Source organism: Mustela nigripes, chromosome 6 (genome assembly GCF_022355385.1).
Source record: "Mustela nigripes isolate SB6536 chromosome 6, MUSNIG.SB6536, whole genome shotgun sequence".
In the NCBI taxonomy this organism is placed as follows: Eukaryota; Metazoa; Chordata; class Mammalia; order Carnivora; family Mustelidae; genus Mustela; species Mustela nigripes.
Genome location: NC_081562.1, coordinates 110911374 through 110929210, shown reverse-complemented (window position 1 = coordinate 110929210; position 17837 = coordinate 110911374). Strand labels below are relative to the sequence as shown.

The window sequence follows — 17837 nt, the reverse complement described above, 5'->3', positions numbered from 1 at the left end:
ACTGTAACAGTCTGATTCCATTTCCGTGACAGCACAAAGAGCCAAGGATAGTGGAAACCAAAAGACGTCTAGGGTAGTGGAGCCTCACTTTTCCCGCTATCAGAAATCATCGATAGGGGCGCCTGGGGGTGCTCATGGGTTAAGCCTCTGCCTTCACCTCAGGTCATGATCTCAGGGTCCTGGGATCGAACCCCGCATCAGGCTCTCTGCTTGGGGGGAGCCTGCTTCCTCCTCTCTCTCTGCCTGCCTCTCTGCCTACATGTGATCTCTCTCTGTCAAATAAATAAAATCTTGAATTAAAAAAAGGAAATCGTCTAGAAAGCTGGCGTATCAGTGAGGACCAATAACTGGATGCCAGACCGCACACCCTTGCTCCCACTGAGCAAGGAGCTAACCCAGAGACCGTCCGGCCAGCGTCCCAGCTACCCGGTCTCTGACGGAGATTAGAGGCGACGCAATGAATGGCACGTGAGTGAGAGCCCGCATGAAGTCAGACCTCAGACTTCCCATCAAGTAGATCAAAGAAGGAATTGTAAAAACGTTTCAGCGAAGAGCTTAAACCGTCAAGGAGAAGGCAAACAGTCTACCTGTTTTGCTTGCACAAAACAACAAGCCCCACAGGACAGCCCTGTCTGCAACATGGCCTGGGCAGAATATGAAATAGAATTTTCTAGAACATAGAGTAGAACAAGTCTCTGTAAAGTCATCGAAACATTTTTAAATCTATACAGTGATATAAAAGCAAAAACTATGTGTCGATAAGGGAAGTATCAGTAAGCAATAGGAAAGTAGGCAAAACACCGGAAAAGCACACAGAACCAGCGGGAGCCCGAGGAAGCATGAGGGAAGCTGACCCCCCTCCTCGCGTAGGAGACTTCACCTCAAAGCCACAGGAAACTACCCACATCACAGGGACAGCCCGCCAGGGACGGGTCACGTGTCACCTGGGCAGGAGGAAGGAGACCGCACACCCCAGGGGTGACCCTGCGGTTGGGGACACCGGGATGCAGGCCAAGGGTCAGGAACACCCGCTGGTGTGCGTCCGAGACCAACGCCCCAGCAAAGGGAAAGGCACGCTGCCACCCTCCATCCCCGTAAACCACAGGAGCTTGCGAAGGTGTCCCCGAGGTGGCGGGACCCCGGAAAGCAGAATGATTCTGCAGTTCTGAGGCCTGGTGGGGAGGGAGGGCAGTGAGCCAGAGAGAACATCCGTGCCAGATTCGGGAGGAGCAACCCGTCCAGACACCGGCCAGCTCCCAGTTTTCTCTGAAAAGGAGGGTCATGAAGAGTCCCTAAGTCCTCGGTGTCCTAAGTCAAGGCCAGTTGAGAGCGTGCTGTGTGGCCAAACAAGGGCAAGTCACACTAGGGTCCTGCCGGGGGAGCCCCGTGTATGGGAGGCACCCTTGATGCAAGGAGCATGGCGCTAAGGTACCTGAGTGCCCCCCACCTCCGTGGAGGAGCCAAGCCCTGCCTTTGAGGAATCCCGGCCAACGACGGCCTTGAAGGTCCCAGAGCACCTGCAGAGCGAGGCCCCGTGCGGCTCGAGGCCGAGCATGTGCAGAGCAGCAGGCACCTGCCCCTGGAGCACCGGCCGCCCCAGCCGTGGCGCCTACCTTTGCCCGGAGCCTCCTTCAGTTTCGTGCTGATCCACTGCATGGCCCTGGCGGAGATTTTGGTCCCGAAGTTTCTATCGAACGGCGAAGGCGCCCCACCCTGTGGACGGTCGGAGATACAGACGCAGTTATGGACACAGTGACGATGGCCCGGCGGCTTTTCAAAATGCACTCAAAGGTGCGAGGGCTTACGAAGTTCACCTCCTACTCTGACCAGAGTCACACCCTGGATCCAAGTGGGGGCTCAGGGGTCTGTGTTTTTGTTCTTGCATGTTTTTACCTGCTTGTAGGTGGCTAGGACCTGAGGCCGGAGCTCCGCCCCCGAGGCCAGCTTCCCCGCGCTCACCCCCACCCCGCACGGGGCTGCGCAGCTCCTGGCTTCGCTCTTTTCAGATCTCCCGTTGAGATGTCTTATTTTGGGGTAGGGAGCAGGTCACAGTTTCCATTAAGAATCTGACCAACCCCGAGGGCTAGCTTTCACAAAAATACACGCACACCGTTTCGTCACATAAGCAGGGGACCCACGGGCCCTCTGGAACGGACGAGTGGGTAAGTTAAGACCCTAAGATGGTGGGGGGAGGGGGAGTAGCGTTGGGACCAGGACAGGCATGTCATCTGGCGACTGCAGCCCTTACCCCATGCCCACCTCCAGCAAAGCACAGCCCGAGTTCCTTCCAGACCGCTCTGATTCCGTGCAGACCTCAAGCACCATGTGTCTGATGCGTAAATAGTTACTAAGAGCCAATAGGGAATGAAGTACTTGGTCACCAGAACACTGGAGGTCTCCCATCTACCCCTGCGCAGAATTTCTACAGCTGGAGGAACGTCGTGGGGCTTCTTAACGGAACCGTACATGAAGTAAATGCCAAGATGTCTGAAATCTCTCCTGAACACATTTTCTCCCCCATCACAGCTAAAATAAGGCATCCGTCCACACCGAGCCTCCTGGGCAGCGGCCTGCTTCACACCATGCAGGCCCCGGGCGCACCTGCTGCATGTGGCCCAGCACGTTCTTCCTGCAGTCGAACACGCCCTTGCCCTCCTCGGAGTAGAGCTGGTAGATGAAGTCGGTGGTGTAGTTCTCGCTGCAGCTCTCGTTCCTGCAGCAAGGGGACACGGGGGCTCAGGGCGCCGGTGGGGCGTGCGGCCGGCCCCTGCCCGTCCCGCCCTGCACGCACCCTCTTGCAGAAATGCCAGTGGCCACCCGACTGTTTATAGCAGCAATGTCCACAATAGCCAGACTATGGAGAGAACCTAGATGTCCATCAACAGATGAATGGATCAAGAAGAGGTGGTATATATACACAACGGAATACTATGCAGCCATCAAAAGAAGTGAAATCTTGCCATTTGCGACAACATGGATGGAACTAGAGCGTATCATGCTTAGCGAAATAAGTCAAGCGGAGAAAGACAACTATCATATGATCTCCCTGATATGAGGAAGTGGTGATGCAACATGGGGGCTTAAGTGGGTACGAGAAGAATAAAAGAAACAAGATGGGATTGGGAGGGAGACAAACCATAAGTGACTCTTAATCTCACAAAACAAACTGAGGGTTGCTGGGGGGAGGGGCTTTGGGAGAAGGGGGTGGGATTATGGACATTGGGGAGGGTGTGTGCTTTGGTGAGTGCTGTGAAGTGTGTAAACCTGGTGATTCACAGACCTGTACCCCTGGGGATAAAAATACATTTTATGTTTATAAAACAAATTAAAAATTAATGGCTTAAAGAAATGACTTGGTGACACCTTAGGGGAAAAAAAAAAGAACTACAAAGCAAAAATGCATTTTCAGGTGTGCCCTTTAGTTACACGAACGCGTGTGGTTCTGAAGTCAGCATGTAACAGCCCCCCCTGCATGTCTCCAGTGGTGAGCAACGGCCGCCCCAGGGTGCTTCAACCCCGTGGCCAGGTCGTCTGGGGAGCTGGGGCTCAGTGACCGAGGACAAGTGTCTGTACCTGAGCACGAGTCCCCTCTGAATGGTGGTCTTCATTTTCTCCGTCAGGTGCTCCACGTTGGACTAGGAAAGAGCGTTCAGTTAGCCTGACACCCGCCACCACACGACCCCAGGGATGCATGCAGCAGGGGGCGCGGGAGAGCACGGCTGCAGGGCGAGGACCGGCCGGGGGTGCCAGTGGAGCAGAAGAGACCAGCACCTGCGGGCAGGCGGCGCGCTCGGCCCGGAGGGCAGCTGCTCAGCTGGGCACAGACGGTGTCCGGGGACCCAGCGCCCCTGCAGCACGCAGGGGCGGAATAAATAGCTTTCCCTCTTCAATCGTGAATTCATGTCCTCTGTGTACCAAACCTGCGTGTACCAGCGCCCCTTGCTCCTGTGCCTGAGGATGTCTTCCCCCTCGGAGGACAAACTAGCACACCTGGATTTGTGCACAATCTCCTGGCTGCCTGAGCAGGATCTGGGAGCCTGGAGAAGCTTTTCTAGCCTTGCACTTGGGTACAAAGTTTGTACAGAAAGGGATTCTGGATCCTGAGCACAGAAAACGTGCACGGGAAGGAGGTGTGTGTGTGTGAGCAAATCTGTCCTCCCAGTGGCTGCCCGTGTGCTGGGGCGGAGACGTGTGCACACCGAGCCCCGCCTTCTGGTGGCTTCTGAAGGACAGATGGTCAGATCCACGGTGTGAAGAAATTCCCAGGTTAAGTCTGATAACAAGTGAAATCATCAAGCGGGTCTCTGCTTCATTCGTGGGGTCCAGAAACAAAGACTTTAAGGTTCCTGTGCTCACTTCTGCAGCACAAATACATTTTTACCTGTACTTTCGTCTGAGTTGTGTCTGTCTTCCTAAGGCCTGACCTTGTCCAGTGCCTGCCTCCTCCTGCCCCAAGGCGGGTGTGCAGCCCGACTCCCCCGCACTTGCCACTCGCCCCCGATAAAGCTGGGGCCCGAGGGAACCTTGGCCAATTCGGAAAGTGCATCTCAACCTTAGGTTCCCCAGGTGAACCCTGATGTCAGTTGTGGTCCCAGGTGCGGGTCACACGTTAGTGTCGGGGGAGGGGGGTCTGTTCTGACAACGGTCCCGCCTTGGCGGGAGTGTTGCTGGGTGTGGGGCAGGCGTGCAGGGGACCTCTGTCCTCACCCTGAAACTGCTCTAAAAAATACATTCTGTTAATTTTTTTTTAAAAAAACCTCTAAAGGAAGCATGCAATCAGAACGCAGGTTCTATTTTGTTCTTAGTGCCTTAAGCCCGCTGTCCCGGTCCCGCCAGCCCGGCGAGCGCTGGGCCCGTGCACTCCCCCGACACACCCGGCCTTTGCGGCAGGGAGGCCTCGGCGCTCCAGGGAGCACGTGCTCCCGTGACCCTCCCGCGCGGACACCCACAAGGAGCTGGGCGTCGCTCATGCCCCTTGACCCAGTGAGGGTCCCCGAAAGCACGTGTAGAATCTGGTGTCCTGACAACCAGTCACACTCCCCTCGGAGCCAACCACCACGCATGCGACCGCACAGCAGCACCGACAGCCGTGTCACCCAGGGGCCCCGCGGCAGGGACGTACCTGCAGGTCTCGGATGTCGAACGGCTCCTCAAAAATGTAGGCGGCATCAGCTCCGGCAGCGAGCCCCCCCATGTTGGCCAGGTAGCCGCAGTAGCCCCCCATGGTCTCGATGATGAACACGCGGCGCTTGGTCCCGCTGGCCGACTGTTTGATGCGGTCACACGTCTGGCCACAGGAGGACACAGGTCATTCCACCACCGTGGGGGCGGCCAGGGCTGGGACACGGGGACAGAGACTGCGGTCCCCGGTGCCCCCGGCCCTTGCGGCTGTGCTCACCATCCCTGTATCCTGACATGCCCACCGGGGGGCTGGGCCGGCTCGCTGGAGCTGCCCGTGCGGCCTCGTGGGCCGTGGGCCCCGTCTGGTGGGTGGGCTGCTTCTGAAAGGCTCCCTGTGACATCTGGGTCCTGCTCCTCCTCAGTCTAACCCCAAACACGACACCCCGCGAGGGCAGCTCTCAAGCTGGACAGGGCTCCTGGACAGAGCCCTCGGGAGTCTTCCAGACGCTCACACAGCGGGCCTCCTAAGGAAACGCCTGCCACGGGTCAGCCTCGGGACACAAGCTCAGAGCTGACACAGCACACACTCCCGTCCGCCGCCTTCCCGCGGCCTCAACAGCGCAGACCCCGTGCGCGCTCCCGGGACCACAGCGTCCCCACCTGGCCCTGTCCCGGACGACCACTCTGATCCTGATTTGCGGGCCCGGCCCTGAGATAAGGTCTAAGTACGCATCCGAGCCTCTCCCTGGCCGGCCCACTGCGGGCACGAGCTGCAGCCTCTGTCCTGCTCCCGGGAGAGAGGACCGGGGGACGGCGGCCGCCGGACGCACCAGCTCCTAATCCAGCAGCCGGGCCCCTGCGGTCACTAAAACCAGCACCGACAAAGCTTCAGTACAGAAGGCAGCCCCACCCCGCGCTGGGGGCACAGGTCGGGGGACGGGGAGGAATCAGGAGTGTGGACGTCCCCACACCGGCCCCCTTCACGGGGGGAGGGTCCCCTCCCAAACCCAGACGCCCTGCCGCGGCAGCCAGACCTTCTCCCAGCAGTCCCGGGCTGCAGTCCCACTCGCCTCGAAACCTGGGGTTACAGTCCCAGCGCGGCTAACGTCTCGTCACGCGTGTTTTAAAACAAATTGTGTGAAAACATAAGGAGGCGCTCAGAACAGGGTGAAGAGCCCCGGACCTGGACCGGAGGACACAGTCTTGCTGCCAGGTTCGCCCCCACGATGGGGATGTTCTGAGAATTAGGTCAAGAACATGGCCCTCGCCTGGCCACCTGCCCTCCTCCTGTGGGGGGAGCACGCCCCACAGCAGTCCGTCCCCACGGTACCGATGTCTGGTACCCACACACCAGATGGGGCCCAGGGCGGGGCCTGCTGGATCCCCAAGGACGGGAGCCCCTTTCTAGGAGCAGAGCCTCCCCCTGCACAACCAAGGGCATGTGCAAGCCACAGATGTGCCTGCTCTCCCCTGGAGTGTTCCCACTCCCAGGCCCCGAATCGCTGCACGCACGCCCTCCAGACTTGCGCTGAGCCCTCCTCACACACCACGGCGGGCTGGCTGTCCCCCGAGCGCGAGCGCGAGCCTACGGGGCACAGCCCACGAGAAACTAGGGCATCCTGCTTTGGGGTGTGCAAGAACAAACCTCACCCGAAGCGCTCGAGGACCAGCCCCGTCCCAGCTACGCCACGAGCTCCCACTGACCAACCCAGAAGGAGCCCTCACTGCGGCTCGCGCCTTCTGCAGCACCGGGTGGGCTCCTCCTCTGCGCCCGCGAGAGCGGAAGAGAAACCCCCTGCCCTGGTCCGCCTGATGGAGCCACGGGGCCTCTTACCTCCACCACGACATTGAGGCCCGTGTCCGAGCCCAGGCTCACGTCTGTGCCCGGGACATTGTTGCTAATGGTGGTCGGCAGGATGCAAATGGGAATGCAAAACTCCGGGTGGTGGTCCCGCAAGTCGGAGAGCAGAACAGCACTCTCGAAAGCCTGAAGCAGCAGTGCAAGCGGTCAGCGGGGCGTCCCCAGCACCCCCTGTGAGCTGTGTCCACGGGGCCCAGGGCGTGGGAGCTCCAGGACTGCGGAAGGGAGCTGCGGGAGTGGGGACACAGCCGCGGGGCACAGGCCTCCAGGAGGAGGGGCTGCAAGCCGGCAGGTGGCAAAGCAGGAGCCAGAGAAGCTGGCGTGTTAGTGGATGGACAGCCTTCCCTCCTCGGCAGCTCGGAGGCAGCGAGGGAGGCCAAATGGTGGTGGGACGTGGGGGGGCCTTATCAGGGGCCAGGCCAGCCTGGCAGCTCTGTGCGCTCCACGGGGGCACAGGGGCCTGCAGTCTGGCCTCGGCAAGGACCCCAGCACCGGCATGAAAGGCAGCTGGCAGGGCGACAAGCACTGGGCTGGGGAGCCTAGCCGGTCGCGCCTCTGCTCTTCCCAAGTCCTTCCCAGGACTGACACAGCAGCCGGGAGCAGCCAGAGCCCCACGGCTGCTCGGGGACCCCAAGCTGAAGAGTCTGCCTCTGAGGTCAGAGGGACTGTTCGCAGGCTCGTGGGCGGAGCTCTGAGGTCGCTGCCTGTTAATCCAGTGTTTGTCAGTGGCACAGGCCCCTCATCTGCCAGCCCCGAGCCCACCAGGCTCGCCGGATGGCCGGGCGGTTTAAGAGACCACCCACGGGCACACGGACGCCCACACAGGCTGTGCTTTTCCCCAAGGTGACCACCGTGCACTGTGGCAGGAGCACACTGGGATGGCGGGGGTGGGGCAGGCTTCCCGGAGAGGCGGATGCTCTCCACGGCCTCGTGCTTCCCTAAAACACATCGGGTCCTGGGGCTGCTGTGGCCCGAGGACCTGTGGATGCTGGACCTGTGGCAGGTTAGTCCAGGGAGCAGCCAGGAGGCAGCTGAGGGGGTCACTGCCCTGCCTCGTGGCCCCTCTGCGTTCACCCTTCTCCACCTCAGCCTGCCCCCATCCCTGCACGGACCCTGCTTTTCCGCCCCAAGGCCAGATCAGGGCCCCGCGTGTAGTGCTAGTGTGGGCAGGTGTGCAGCCAGCTGTCCCGGAGTCACAGGTGGGCTTGGAGGCCAGGAGGGCGGTGAGCATCCCTAAACTCGGCATCCCACAACCACAAGAACTGTCTGCGTTCTGGTTCCTGTCGCTCTGCTTTTTCTGCTCCATCTCCAGGAAAACGACCGGGAGCCTCCAGCAAGGACAGGGGACAGCCCTGCCAGGAGAGGGAGCCCCGGCTGGAACGGATATCTGTTCCCAGGTCTGGGGACCAAGGCAGACTTCTGCTTTGGGCTCCGCGTGCACAGAATTGACAACACAGCAGCCCCGCACTAACGCCGAGAAAGACGGGACCCTTTGTGGGGAAATAACCCTACTCGCATCTCGTGCTCCTAACTCATGGCGGCCACCTTCCTGGCCCGCACAGCACCACGAGGCTCAGATCGGATGGGGATGTCCTGGGCGCCAGTTCTGGGGATGCAAACACAGCCCCTCACGAGCCGCGCAGCCGTGGTGGGATGGCTTTCTGAGCCCCCGCTCGGAGGGGCCTGGGAGTCACCGCAGCCTCCAGGAAGCACGAGCTGTGCAGAGGTCTGTCTGAGGGATGCCCCAGTAAGCCGAGCACCCTCGCGAACCCGGAGGACATCAACTGTGAGGACAGTGACCGAAGTGCCCAAGATCATGACACGCCCAGAGGCCTGGGCCCTGCAGACACTGGGACCGATGGCTCCCTGCAGCAGGGCCATGCTGAGGTCGTGGGGGTCAGCGGCAGTCGGGCCTCTACCCACCATGCACCAGTGGCACCCCCACAGCCCGTTCTGGCGACCGAAACCACGGCTAGGCATTACTGACGCACCCAGGGGGCAGAATCCCAGGACAAGAGGTACTCGGGGCAGCCAGCGCTCCTGGACAGGAGGCCACGGGCCCACAGCTGGCCCACGTGGGCAGGAGCTCCTGGGTGACGGGCGCACACCTGCATGGAGCTTAGTCTGGCGCTCAGTCCCTCTGGAGCCCATCCAGAGCAAGGCAGGGCGCCCTGAGCCGGCCCCAGAGCCCTGTCCGCACCTTTCCAGCCGGCGCTCCCTCTGTGCGGCCAGCCCCGCCGGGTTCCAACCCAGATCCAAACTCCACACGGTTTCACTCCAGCTTCCAGAAACACCACTCTGTACAAAACCCAGCCACTCCACACACCCTGCCCATGCCTGGGTCCCAACCAGGACATGACCAGCAGGGGCAGGAGTGGGCATCGAGGCTCCTACACAGGTCCCGCTGGACATCCAGCTCACCATGGGTCACCGGCCAGGACAGGGCCCTGGTGCCCGCGAGCCCACCCACAGGCCGGGGCCTCAGCACACGTGCGCACCTTCTCCCCTGCGAGCGCGGGCCTGGACCAGACTGGACATGAAGCTGCCACCTGGTAACTGGGCAACCGGCTTGAAGAAACTCAGGTGAGAAACCCAATTTAAAAGACCATTTGCCCAATTTCCAAACCACTCCAGGGCAGCAAGGTGGACCATTTAGAGTTTCTGTATGTATTTTTCTATCTAATCTTGATAACCTGGAAACCATATTTTCAAGCAGAGGATCCTGGAACTCTAAAGCGGGAGACCCCTGGCTTCATGCGACAGAGCACACACCGGATGTCACAGGGAAACCAACACCTACTGAGGCCCGTCCCACCGCCACCGACTCCCGAGTACCCCCTCCCCCAACCCCCAGAGGGCTCCAAGCCGGTGACAGTTAAGAAACATGAACTTGCGGTTCCTTCCACCGAGCGTAAGCAGATGTGGACTCCAGCCAAGGACAGAGAAACAGCAGGAAAGCACGGACGGCGGTCACACACAGGGAGGGACAGTGGCCCTCCTACAGAAGGCGGGAGCTTCAGCAGGGGCGGAACTGGTTCCCAGCAGGCAAAGTAGGAGCAACAGTCACCAGGACAGCGGGCGCGATGGCCCGGAGACAGGTTAGTGGTGTGAACAGGGCGCTCCGGCGTGGACGCACGGGAGACACAGGGCAGGGCTTTTTAGTAAAGAAACCACAGAACGGTGAAGCAGCTCAGAAAAGCAAAACAAAACAAAACACAAAAAAGCAGTGCTAAAGCATTACTTACCGCCTGAATGTTATTTAAAAAGCTTCTCTTTTATGTACCAGCACTAGAGACAAACGTGATCCCAGGGGTTAAGAAAAAGAATCCTAGAAAAACACTCTTGGGATCTGTGTCCTCCCGGGGAAGATAAAGACTGGATGATTTACTGAAGAACTGCGGACACCAGATTCAAAAGGAGGAGGAGCGCGTTCTGCTCGTCGCCGCGCTGTGAGCTCCCACGCCACGTGCCCGGCGTGACCACACACCGGGGAACACGGGGGTGTCTCTGTTTTCGCTACTGCTTTTCGGCAAAAGAGCCAGCATGGCATCACTGACTTCTCAGGTGTGAGTGAGGGTCCCCGAGTTACCGTGGGGAGAACGGTGCCAGCGGCGGGGGCCACGGGGGGGACGGAGGCCACTGGCGGATTCAGGTCCGTGCACAAAATTACAGAAGCCTCAAGCTCAGGTTCTATCCTCATCCATTCGGGGGCATCAGACCCAGGATTTGTCATAATAAATTATGATCCAAGGCTTCCCAGGGGGGCTCAGTCCTTAAGCATCGGTCTTCGGCTCAGGTGGGGGTCCTGGGGTCCTGGGTGGGGGTCACGCGTCCCAGGTGGGGGTCCTGGGGTCCTGGGGCCAAACCCCACGTCGGGCTCCCTGCTCAGCATGAAGCCTGCTGCCCCCTTGCTTGGGCTCGCTCTCACTAACTGTCGCTCTCTCTCAAATAATAAAATAATCACAAAAAATTAATAAAGGATGTTATGAGGCTGAAGTCAATTTGGTCCAGCCAAAATACAAAAACAAAAACCACAAAAACCACCACCTAGCTTTAATAATTAGCCGAATCACAAAATCCTAGCCCACAACTAGGGGAGCCTCAGACGCTCCCGGTCACTCGAGGGCTGGCGGCAGCGGAGCCCTGGTGCTGAAACCACTCTGGGCATAGGATCAGAGACAGTCAGGCTTAAGGAAAAAAAGGAAAAAAAAAAAAAAGGCGTTTCTGGGGAAACAAGCCGGGGTCTCACTGCTGTCTCTAGTGCATGGCAGATAAAAGCGGGCCAGCGCCCCCACGTTAGCGTCTGCCACACCTGCTCTGCCACACGGCCACACGGACTTACGTCGGTGATGGTGTTGAGCGCTGTGTCCGCGCCGATGCTGAAATCGGAGCCTGGCACATTGTTGGAGACAGTGGCAGGGACCATGACCATAGGGACACAGAGCTCCTCGTACCTGTCCCGGGCAGCCGACAGCTCCAGCAGTCCCAGGTAGGCCTGTCAGGCAGTGTGCAGGTGTGGGGGAGGGGAGCAGAGGGCCGTTAGGAACATGGAAGGCATGAGGGTCACCAGACAGGTCAGGCGGGAGGGTCACCGCGTCTCCTGGGGGCACGCGTCTCATTGTCTGAGGCCCTTACATTTTCTCTAAAGCAAGCGGAGAGGTCAGGAGGGGACCGATCATGGTTGAATAGAAACAGTTAAGGTCTGCGGTCCAACGTGCAACCGCAAGTGGTGGGGTCACGTGACCACCCTGCCTGCTGGTGGCCCACGGGCCTCGAATTCGAGAGAGACGACCACCTGTGCAGACGGGAGACGCACGCGTCCCAGGTGGGGGGCCCTGCTCCCAACTCGGCTGCTCCTGCGGCCCCCAGGCCCAGGGGTTACCCCCCCTCACCCACTGCCCTGGGCCGCCGAAGCCCGCCCACGCTCACCCCCCCACAGCGCCGGCAGGCGCCCCAGGCCAGGGACGCACCTCGAATCCCCCGATGATGAGCAGGGCGTTGATACTGTGTGTCCGCATCTGCGCAGCGATGTCCTCCAAAGACTTCCCGGGCAGCGTGCTAGAGATAGGCCAGGGCACAGGTGTGGCCGGGCAGATCCCGCACCACAGGCGACACCCCCGCCAGCACCCGGGGAGCCCCGCGACCCCCACGAGCCGCACCCCGCTGGACGGCAGAGCTGGGGAAGCAAGGCTCCAGGGAGTGTATTTAAAACAAAACTGAACACCGCACACAGAAAGGGACGTTCGCTGTGCCATGCCTGGACCCCAAGAGACTCCTGACGCCTCCCCAGGGAAACGCTCTGTCAACGCTTGTGAGTTTTCCTGACACCGGAAGCCCCGCGGGCGCAGCTCACCCAGCCCTGCTCTCAGCAACGCCACACGTGCTCCTGCTGGCGACTCTCCTGTCTTATCACCTGGAGCCCATGGCCGGGCCAGCGTGGAGGACCAGAGGCATGACCGCTGGCCCAGCCGCGGCCACAGAGCCGCCGACCCCCGCCCTCCTCCTGCCTCCTTGCGGACAAGATGCTTGTGCTTTCAGTACATTTATAAGAATTCTCAGGACAAAACTGCCCGGGGCTGGGTGGTCGGGGCAAAACCAGGGGGCTCGGTGGCAACGACAGGGTCCCCCCAGCTTCTGGAGCACAGCCACCACCTTGGAGCAACCCTGAGCTCAAAAGCACAAGCACGTGCGTGTCACAGCTGATCGGAAGGGGCCCGGGGCACACAGGTGGACCAGGAGCCCCAGCGTCCCCAGGAGCAGGGGTGGGCAGCGACCCACAGTGGAGAAGCCGTGGGCTCCGCAGGGCCCGCCTGCAGCCACCATGGGGCTCTGTGCATAAGCGGCGATCAAGGACACTGCGACAGCAGTCCCCGAGTCTCGTGCCTCGCCTCTGCTGCAGGGCAAATCTCGGGGCCCCCCAGAGCACGACCCGGGTCCCTGATGGGGAGGAGGGGGCTGGCCCGTGAGTCAGCGCCAGCTGCCTTCAGGGTCCCTTCCCCAGAGTGAAAAGCAGCAGCTTCAGCCCCGGCTGCTTGCCTAGGATGGGAGCCCGTCCCCTTCCTAAGAGCTGGTCAGAACAGGGACGGGGAAATTACCGTTTGGTCCCAAGAATGGAGCCTCCTTGGCCGGTCCAGCCTCCGACGTCCCCCCAGCCGATCTCCTTTATCTGGCGTGCAGACAGTCCAACGGGGCGACAAACAAGGGGTGAGCTGTGCGGACAGAGGGCTCCCAGGTCCGCACGCTCTGCAGGGGCACCTCCCCAGGGGCCGGCGAGGCCCTCGGAAGCCGTCCCCGTCGCGTCCCTGAGCGGGTCAGGTGGGTCCCGGGGTGAACCCCAAACCCTGGACACCTCACCCCGGCCCTCCCGCCGCCTACGCCCACAGTGCAGATCAGATCCAGACCTCAGCTGGCCATGCCCTACCCATGGGAATGAAAGACAGATTCTGTTTTTCTCAGTTGATACAAAAGAAAACTTCTTTAATTAAAAATTGAAAGAAATCTCAAGAATGCAGGTGAGGCCAGCTAGAGGCAGGCACACAGGCCGTCTCCTGGGCTGGCCCCCTCCCCGGTACTAAGAGTGTGGTCTGGTCCGCGCACGCCGATCCCTCCCCAACTCCGGTCTCCAGCCTATGCTTCTTCTTTTTTTTAAGATTTTTTATTTATTTATTTGACAGAGAGAGAGAGAGATCATAAGTAGGCAGAGAGAGAGAAAGAGAAGCAGGCTCCCCACGGAGTACAGAGCCCGATGCAGGGCTTGATCCCAGGACCCTGGGATCATGACCTGAGCCAAAGGCAGAGGCTTTAACCCACTGAGCCACCCAGGCGCCCCTCAGCCCGTGCTTCTTAAAGACCCCGAGCACACCCCTGCCAGCTCCCAGGACACCCCCCCCAGGGCCTCTGGTCACCCATCCACAGGACCCGTCCTGCTTCTTCAAACCCCTCCTGTCTTCTCTGAGCAAAACCCAAGTTCCTTCCAATCACCTGCAAGCCACGTGGCCCACCCCCTTCCCTTCCCCTGCTCTGCTGAGGCAGCGGCCACGTGAGCCCGCCGTCCCGAGCCCCTCTGGGCCTGGCCCTGTCCTCGCCCAGCCGGCACGTCCTTGCCAGCACTGGCTCAGCGCCTCCGTCCCCGGTCTGAGACTCCCTCCGCAGGGGCGTGTGTCTCTAGGGTCCCGGGCAGACCCCTCCTCTGGGCATCTGTGCAGCGCTGGTCCCGGCCCAACGTGCCCCATCCTGTGCCTCCCCGCCCCCCACTCACCAGCTTCTCCCTCCCCAAGCTACAAGCTGGCAGAGGGCAGCTCTGCTTTCCGCACCAGCTGGCTTCCCCAGGGTAAGAACTCAGTACGTTTTGGGGTGATCAGGTCAATAAATACTGTCCCGCAGGGCACACTACAGCCTCAGCCACATTATCTCAACTCCTGCAGCATGTGACCTCGGTCATGCTGATCCGTGTCTCCATGCCTCAGTTTCTAAATGAGGACAATGGGCTAATATCTCAGGTCTGCAGCTCTCCTCGGAGTACTCAGTGTGCACAGTAAGCACTCAGTGTCTGTTCACTCCTTTCAGCAAAGCTTCCCTCCAAGTGCTTGCTGGCTGCGTCCCACTCCCACAGCACAACAGCCTCTGGGAGGCACACACCTGCCCCCTTCCCTCCTAAGGCCGGCTCCCACGGGCCCCACCGGCCACACGGCCTGCAGCCCGAGGAACCCCGGAGGTGCGCTCCACACGGAGCGTCCTGCAGCGCCCAGGGCACATACCCCGGGGCGGATCGAGAGCAGAAGTCGTCCTGCAGCGTCTGCATTCACCAGGGGACAGAGCCCTAGGTTTGCAGCCTTGGCCCGTCCTCCGTCTCCCAACGACGTCCCCCAGGGACTCACCTGGCCTTTGGCGAAGCCCTCGAAGCCGTCGTAGATGGCGAGCATCTTGTGTCCATCGGCGATGCCCACGCGCACGGCGGAGCGCACGGCGGCATTCATCCCGGCTGCGGGCGCCCCCACGTTTATGACCGCCACGTTACAGTTGCTCTGCGAGACAGCGGGGGGCAGCTGTGAGCGCGGGGCAGGCGCTCAGCCCCGGGGCGGGGTCCACGGGGAACGTGGGGCTGGCTCTTTTTTTTTTTTCCCCAGGATATCTTAAAACAACCAACTTCTTTAATTAGAAAGCAACAAATATGCAAATGGCAAGTGAAGAAATTCATTTGACCAACATTTTCACTATAATGAAAATTACTCTTCCACACTGATCCCAGCTCTCATATCTGAAGGTTAGGGAAAATACTGCACTTTGCATTTTCTAGCACTCCTCACACAGCGTCACCGACCTTCACAATCTGATCGTCCGGCAACTTGATGGCGAGCCGCTTGTAGGTGTTCAGATTGGTCTCGAAGCTCCTGGAAGGAAAGGGGGCCATCGGGCGGAGGTCAGAGGGCGCATGGAGCTTGAGGGAAGGCCCTGGGAGAAGGCCTGTGCGGGACGTGGACAGTTCGCGCACCCCTGCTCGGAGCGCTTGGGGCAAGCAGGCAGCCCTGGGGTCACCCCGCATCCCCGAGGCCCCGGTATCTCCAGCTACTAGGCCGCCTGCTGAGAAACCTGGTCTTTCACGTGCTCCGGTGTCCTGCCGGCGGCACCCCACTTTCCATCTGCCCCTCCCGAAGTTCTCCAGCACCCGGCCTGCCGGAAAGCAGACCACACACCAGCTGGTCCCCCAACTGCCCCTCAGGGCCCTGGAGCTGCCCAGTGGCGCCCTGCAGCCTGTCTCAGCTTCCGACTTCGTCCGCTGGGACAGAAGGAGCACAGCCCTGGAGCATGTCCCACACCAGCCCTGGGGAGGCAGAGCGCTCCCGACAGTCACCTTCCGCGGAGCTGCACAGCATCCTTAAATCTCCTCTCGTCCATGGCCTTCTGCACGTCCTGGGTCTTCAAACAAACAAGGAGAAGAGAACATGTCAAAACGCCCACGTCTGTGGACGATGATGGCTGCCACACCTGGCGGCTCCTGCGACTCAACCCGGTCGTCCCCACCCTCCCGGCTGGCAGCCCAAGCTCGGCAAGTCACTTGCCACTGCGGGCAGCAGCCAGCTGCAGGGGACACGCCCGGGCCTGCCCAGCTCAGGCAGCTCGGTAACAACTGCTGGGGGTCGGCCGGCGATCCCGGAGAGGGGGACCCTGAGATCCCCAGGAGAGCAAAGCCAGAGCGAAACCAGGCTCTCCGATGGACGCAACCTTCTGAGCAACTCCTGATCTGATTCTGACGACAAAGAAGCACGACAGAACCAGCCTCTCGGGGGAGAGGGTCACCGCGGGGAGGGTGGCAATGGGGGGAACAGGTCCCCGAGGAAGCGGCCCGCCCCTCTCAACCTGGGCATCTTGGTAAGTTAGTCCCTCTGTGAACCTCAGCCCCCTCTGATCCCCACTGCCGTCGGGGGTGACAGGACTGGGCCAGGCCCTTGCCAGAAAGCAGGTGACACACACGCAGCCTCGCACACTCGCGCACACACATCTGCTCACTCCCAGGGGCTTCTGGGAAGTGTGCTTCTGTGGCTAGTTCAACACGTCCCTGCATGTAATCACGTCCCTGTCTAGGTGACACAACACATCCCCTCAGAGCTGCCAGAAAGGCCCGGGAAGGGACGGCCACGGGCAGGCTCCGGAGAACGACAGGCACGGCCTCTAGTGCCGCTCGCTGTGCCCGATGACCTGGGAAACCGAACCCGTCCCTGCGTCCAGGGGCCTGACGGAGGCCGGGGCACGCCAGGATGCCACCTGCCTTAGCCGCCCCACGGCCAGCCCTCCGGTCAGAAGATGCTGAGGGACAGCAGGGCAGGGACGCGGAGATCGGAGCACTTGAGGCCCCATGCCCTCCCCCCAGGACGCCCTCCCCGGAGTCCCCACAGACCCGCGTTTCTACACGTCGTCATCGCCTGCACATACTCCCTCTCTCAGCGTAGCGGAGGTTACGTCCCATGCCCCAGACCAATGAGCTCAGAGCCCCCTGCCTTCCCTGCGGGCAGCAGCTTGGCCCTGGGGAAGCTGCCGGAAGCCCGTGTTGGACTAACCAGGGAGCCGGAACTCACCATCTGCACGCACTCCACCAGGGGCAGCCGCACGGCCTGGTTCCCGCTCAGCGACACCACGCAGGCCGGGGTCTCCGGGGTGGCCTGGAGAAGGGCGACCACGGCCTCCACCCCCATGCGACTGGCCTGGAAATGAGAGTCACGGAGGTCAGAGACAAGGTCCGAGGCCGAGGCACCATGCACCCCCGCCTGGCCCCGGGCTGCGCCGAGGCATGAACAGTGCCCCCAGCAGATGCGTCCCCGAGCAGAGACCAGCCTCACGGTGTTCAGAGGGACCCAACCTGCCTCCTGGCCTCCAGGTCTGGGGCCCAGAGAGCTACTAACCTTCCACCCGCCTCCAGCAAGGAGATTCCGACCCCACTAGCAAGTGGCTGGCCAGGGGCAGTGAGGGAAACGGTGAGAGGGCCTCACCAGGGCCTGCCTCCAGACACGTGCCCGTGGGCTCTGTTCCCTGGGGTCGCTGTCACCCTCGGCCCCCCAGGTCTGGGGTCTCCCACATCTGTGCGACTGGGGGCCGAGCCCGGTTAGCATGTCCAGGATGGGCCAACCACACTCTGCTCAGGCAGAGACACTCTGAACGGGACGGCGTGCGGGCAGACCGTTCCTCCTCGCCCCGGCGAAAGCAGCACCTGACCACCTCCCTCCTCACTCACCAAGATCCGGTCAAAGGCCGAAGGAGTCCCGCCTCTCTGCACGTGTCCCAGGATGGTCACCCGCGTGTCGTACCCCAGCTGCTTGACCACGAGCTGCAGGAGACACAGCAGGTTAACCCGGGGGTCCCT

General features: G+C 61.0%; 1 protein-coding gene across 2 annotated transcripts in view; it reads right to left on the bottom strand.

Annotated features, from left to right (window-relative positions):
• Positions 1 to 17837, bottom strand: part of PFKP (phosphofructokinase, platelet) — a 52001-nt gene that overhangs the window by 3042 nt on the left and 31122 nt on the right. Inside the window, exons 9-21 of one of the 2 annotated variants that reach the window (XM_059403986.1) lie at positions 17709 to 17801; positions 17056 to 17181; positions 15834 to 15898; positions 15303 to 15372; positions 14860 to 15006; positions 13078 to 13148; positions 11953 to 12040; positions 11325 to 11477; positions 6956 to 7108; positions 5123 to 5287; positions 3574 to 3635; positions 2602 to 2713; positions 1614 to 1713 (exon numbers count right to left, since the gene is read on the bottom strand). In XM_059403986.1, the coding sequence (XP_059259969.1) occupies positions 1614 to 1713; positions 2602 to 2713; positions 3574 to 3635; positions 5123 to 5287; positions 6956 to 7108; positions 11325 to 11477; positions 11953 to 12040; positions 13078 to 13148; positions 14860 to 15006; positions 15303 to 15372; positions 15834 to 15898; positions 17056 to 17181; positions 17709 to 17801 (1405 nt within the window). The remainder of the gene's footprint in view (positions 1 to 1613; positions 1714 to 2601; positions 2714 to 3573; positions 3636 to 5122; positions 5288 to 6955; positions 7109 to 11324; positions 11478 to 11952; positions 12041 to 13077; positions 13149 to 14859; positions 15007 to 15302; positions 15373 to 15833; positions 15899 to 17055; positions 17182 to 17708; positions 17802 to 17837) is intronic. The other variant, XM_059403985.1, reaches the window with a different exon arrangement.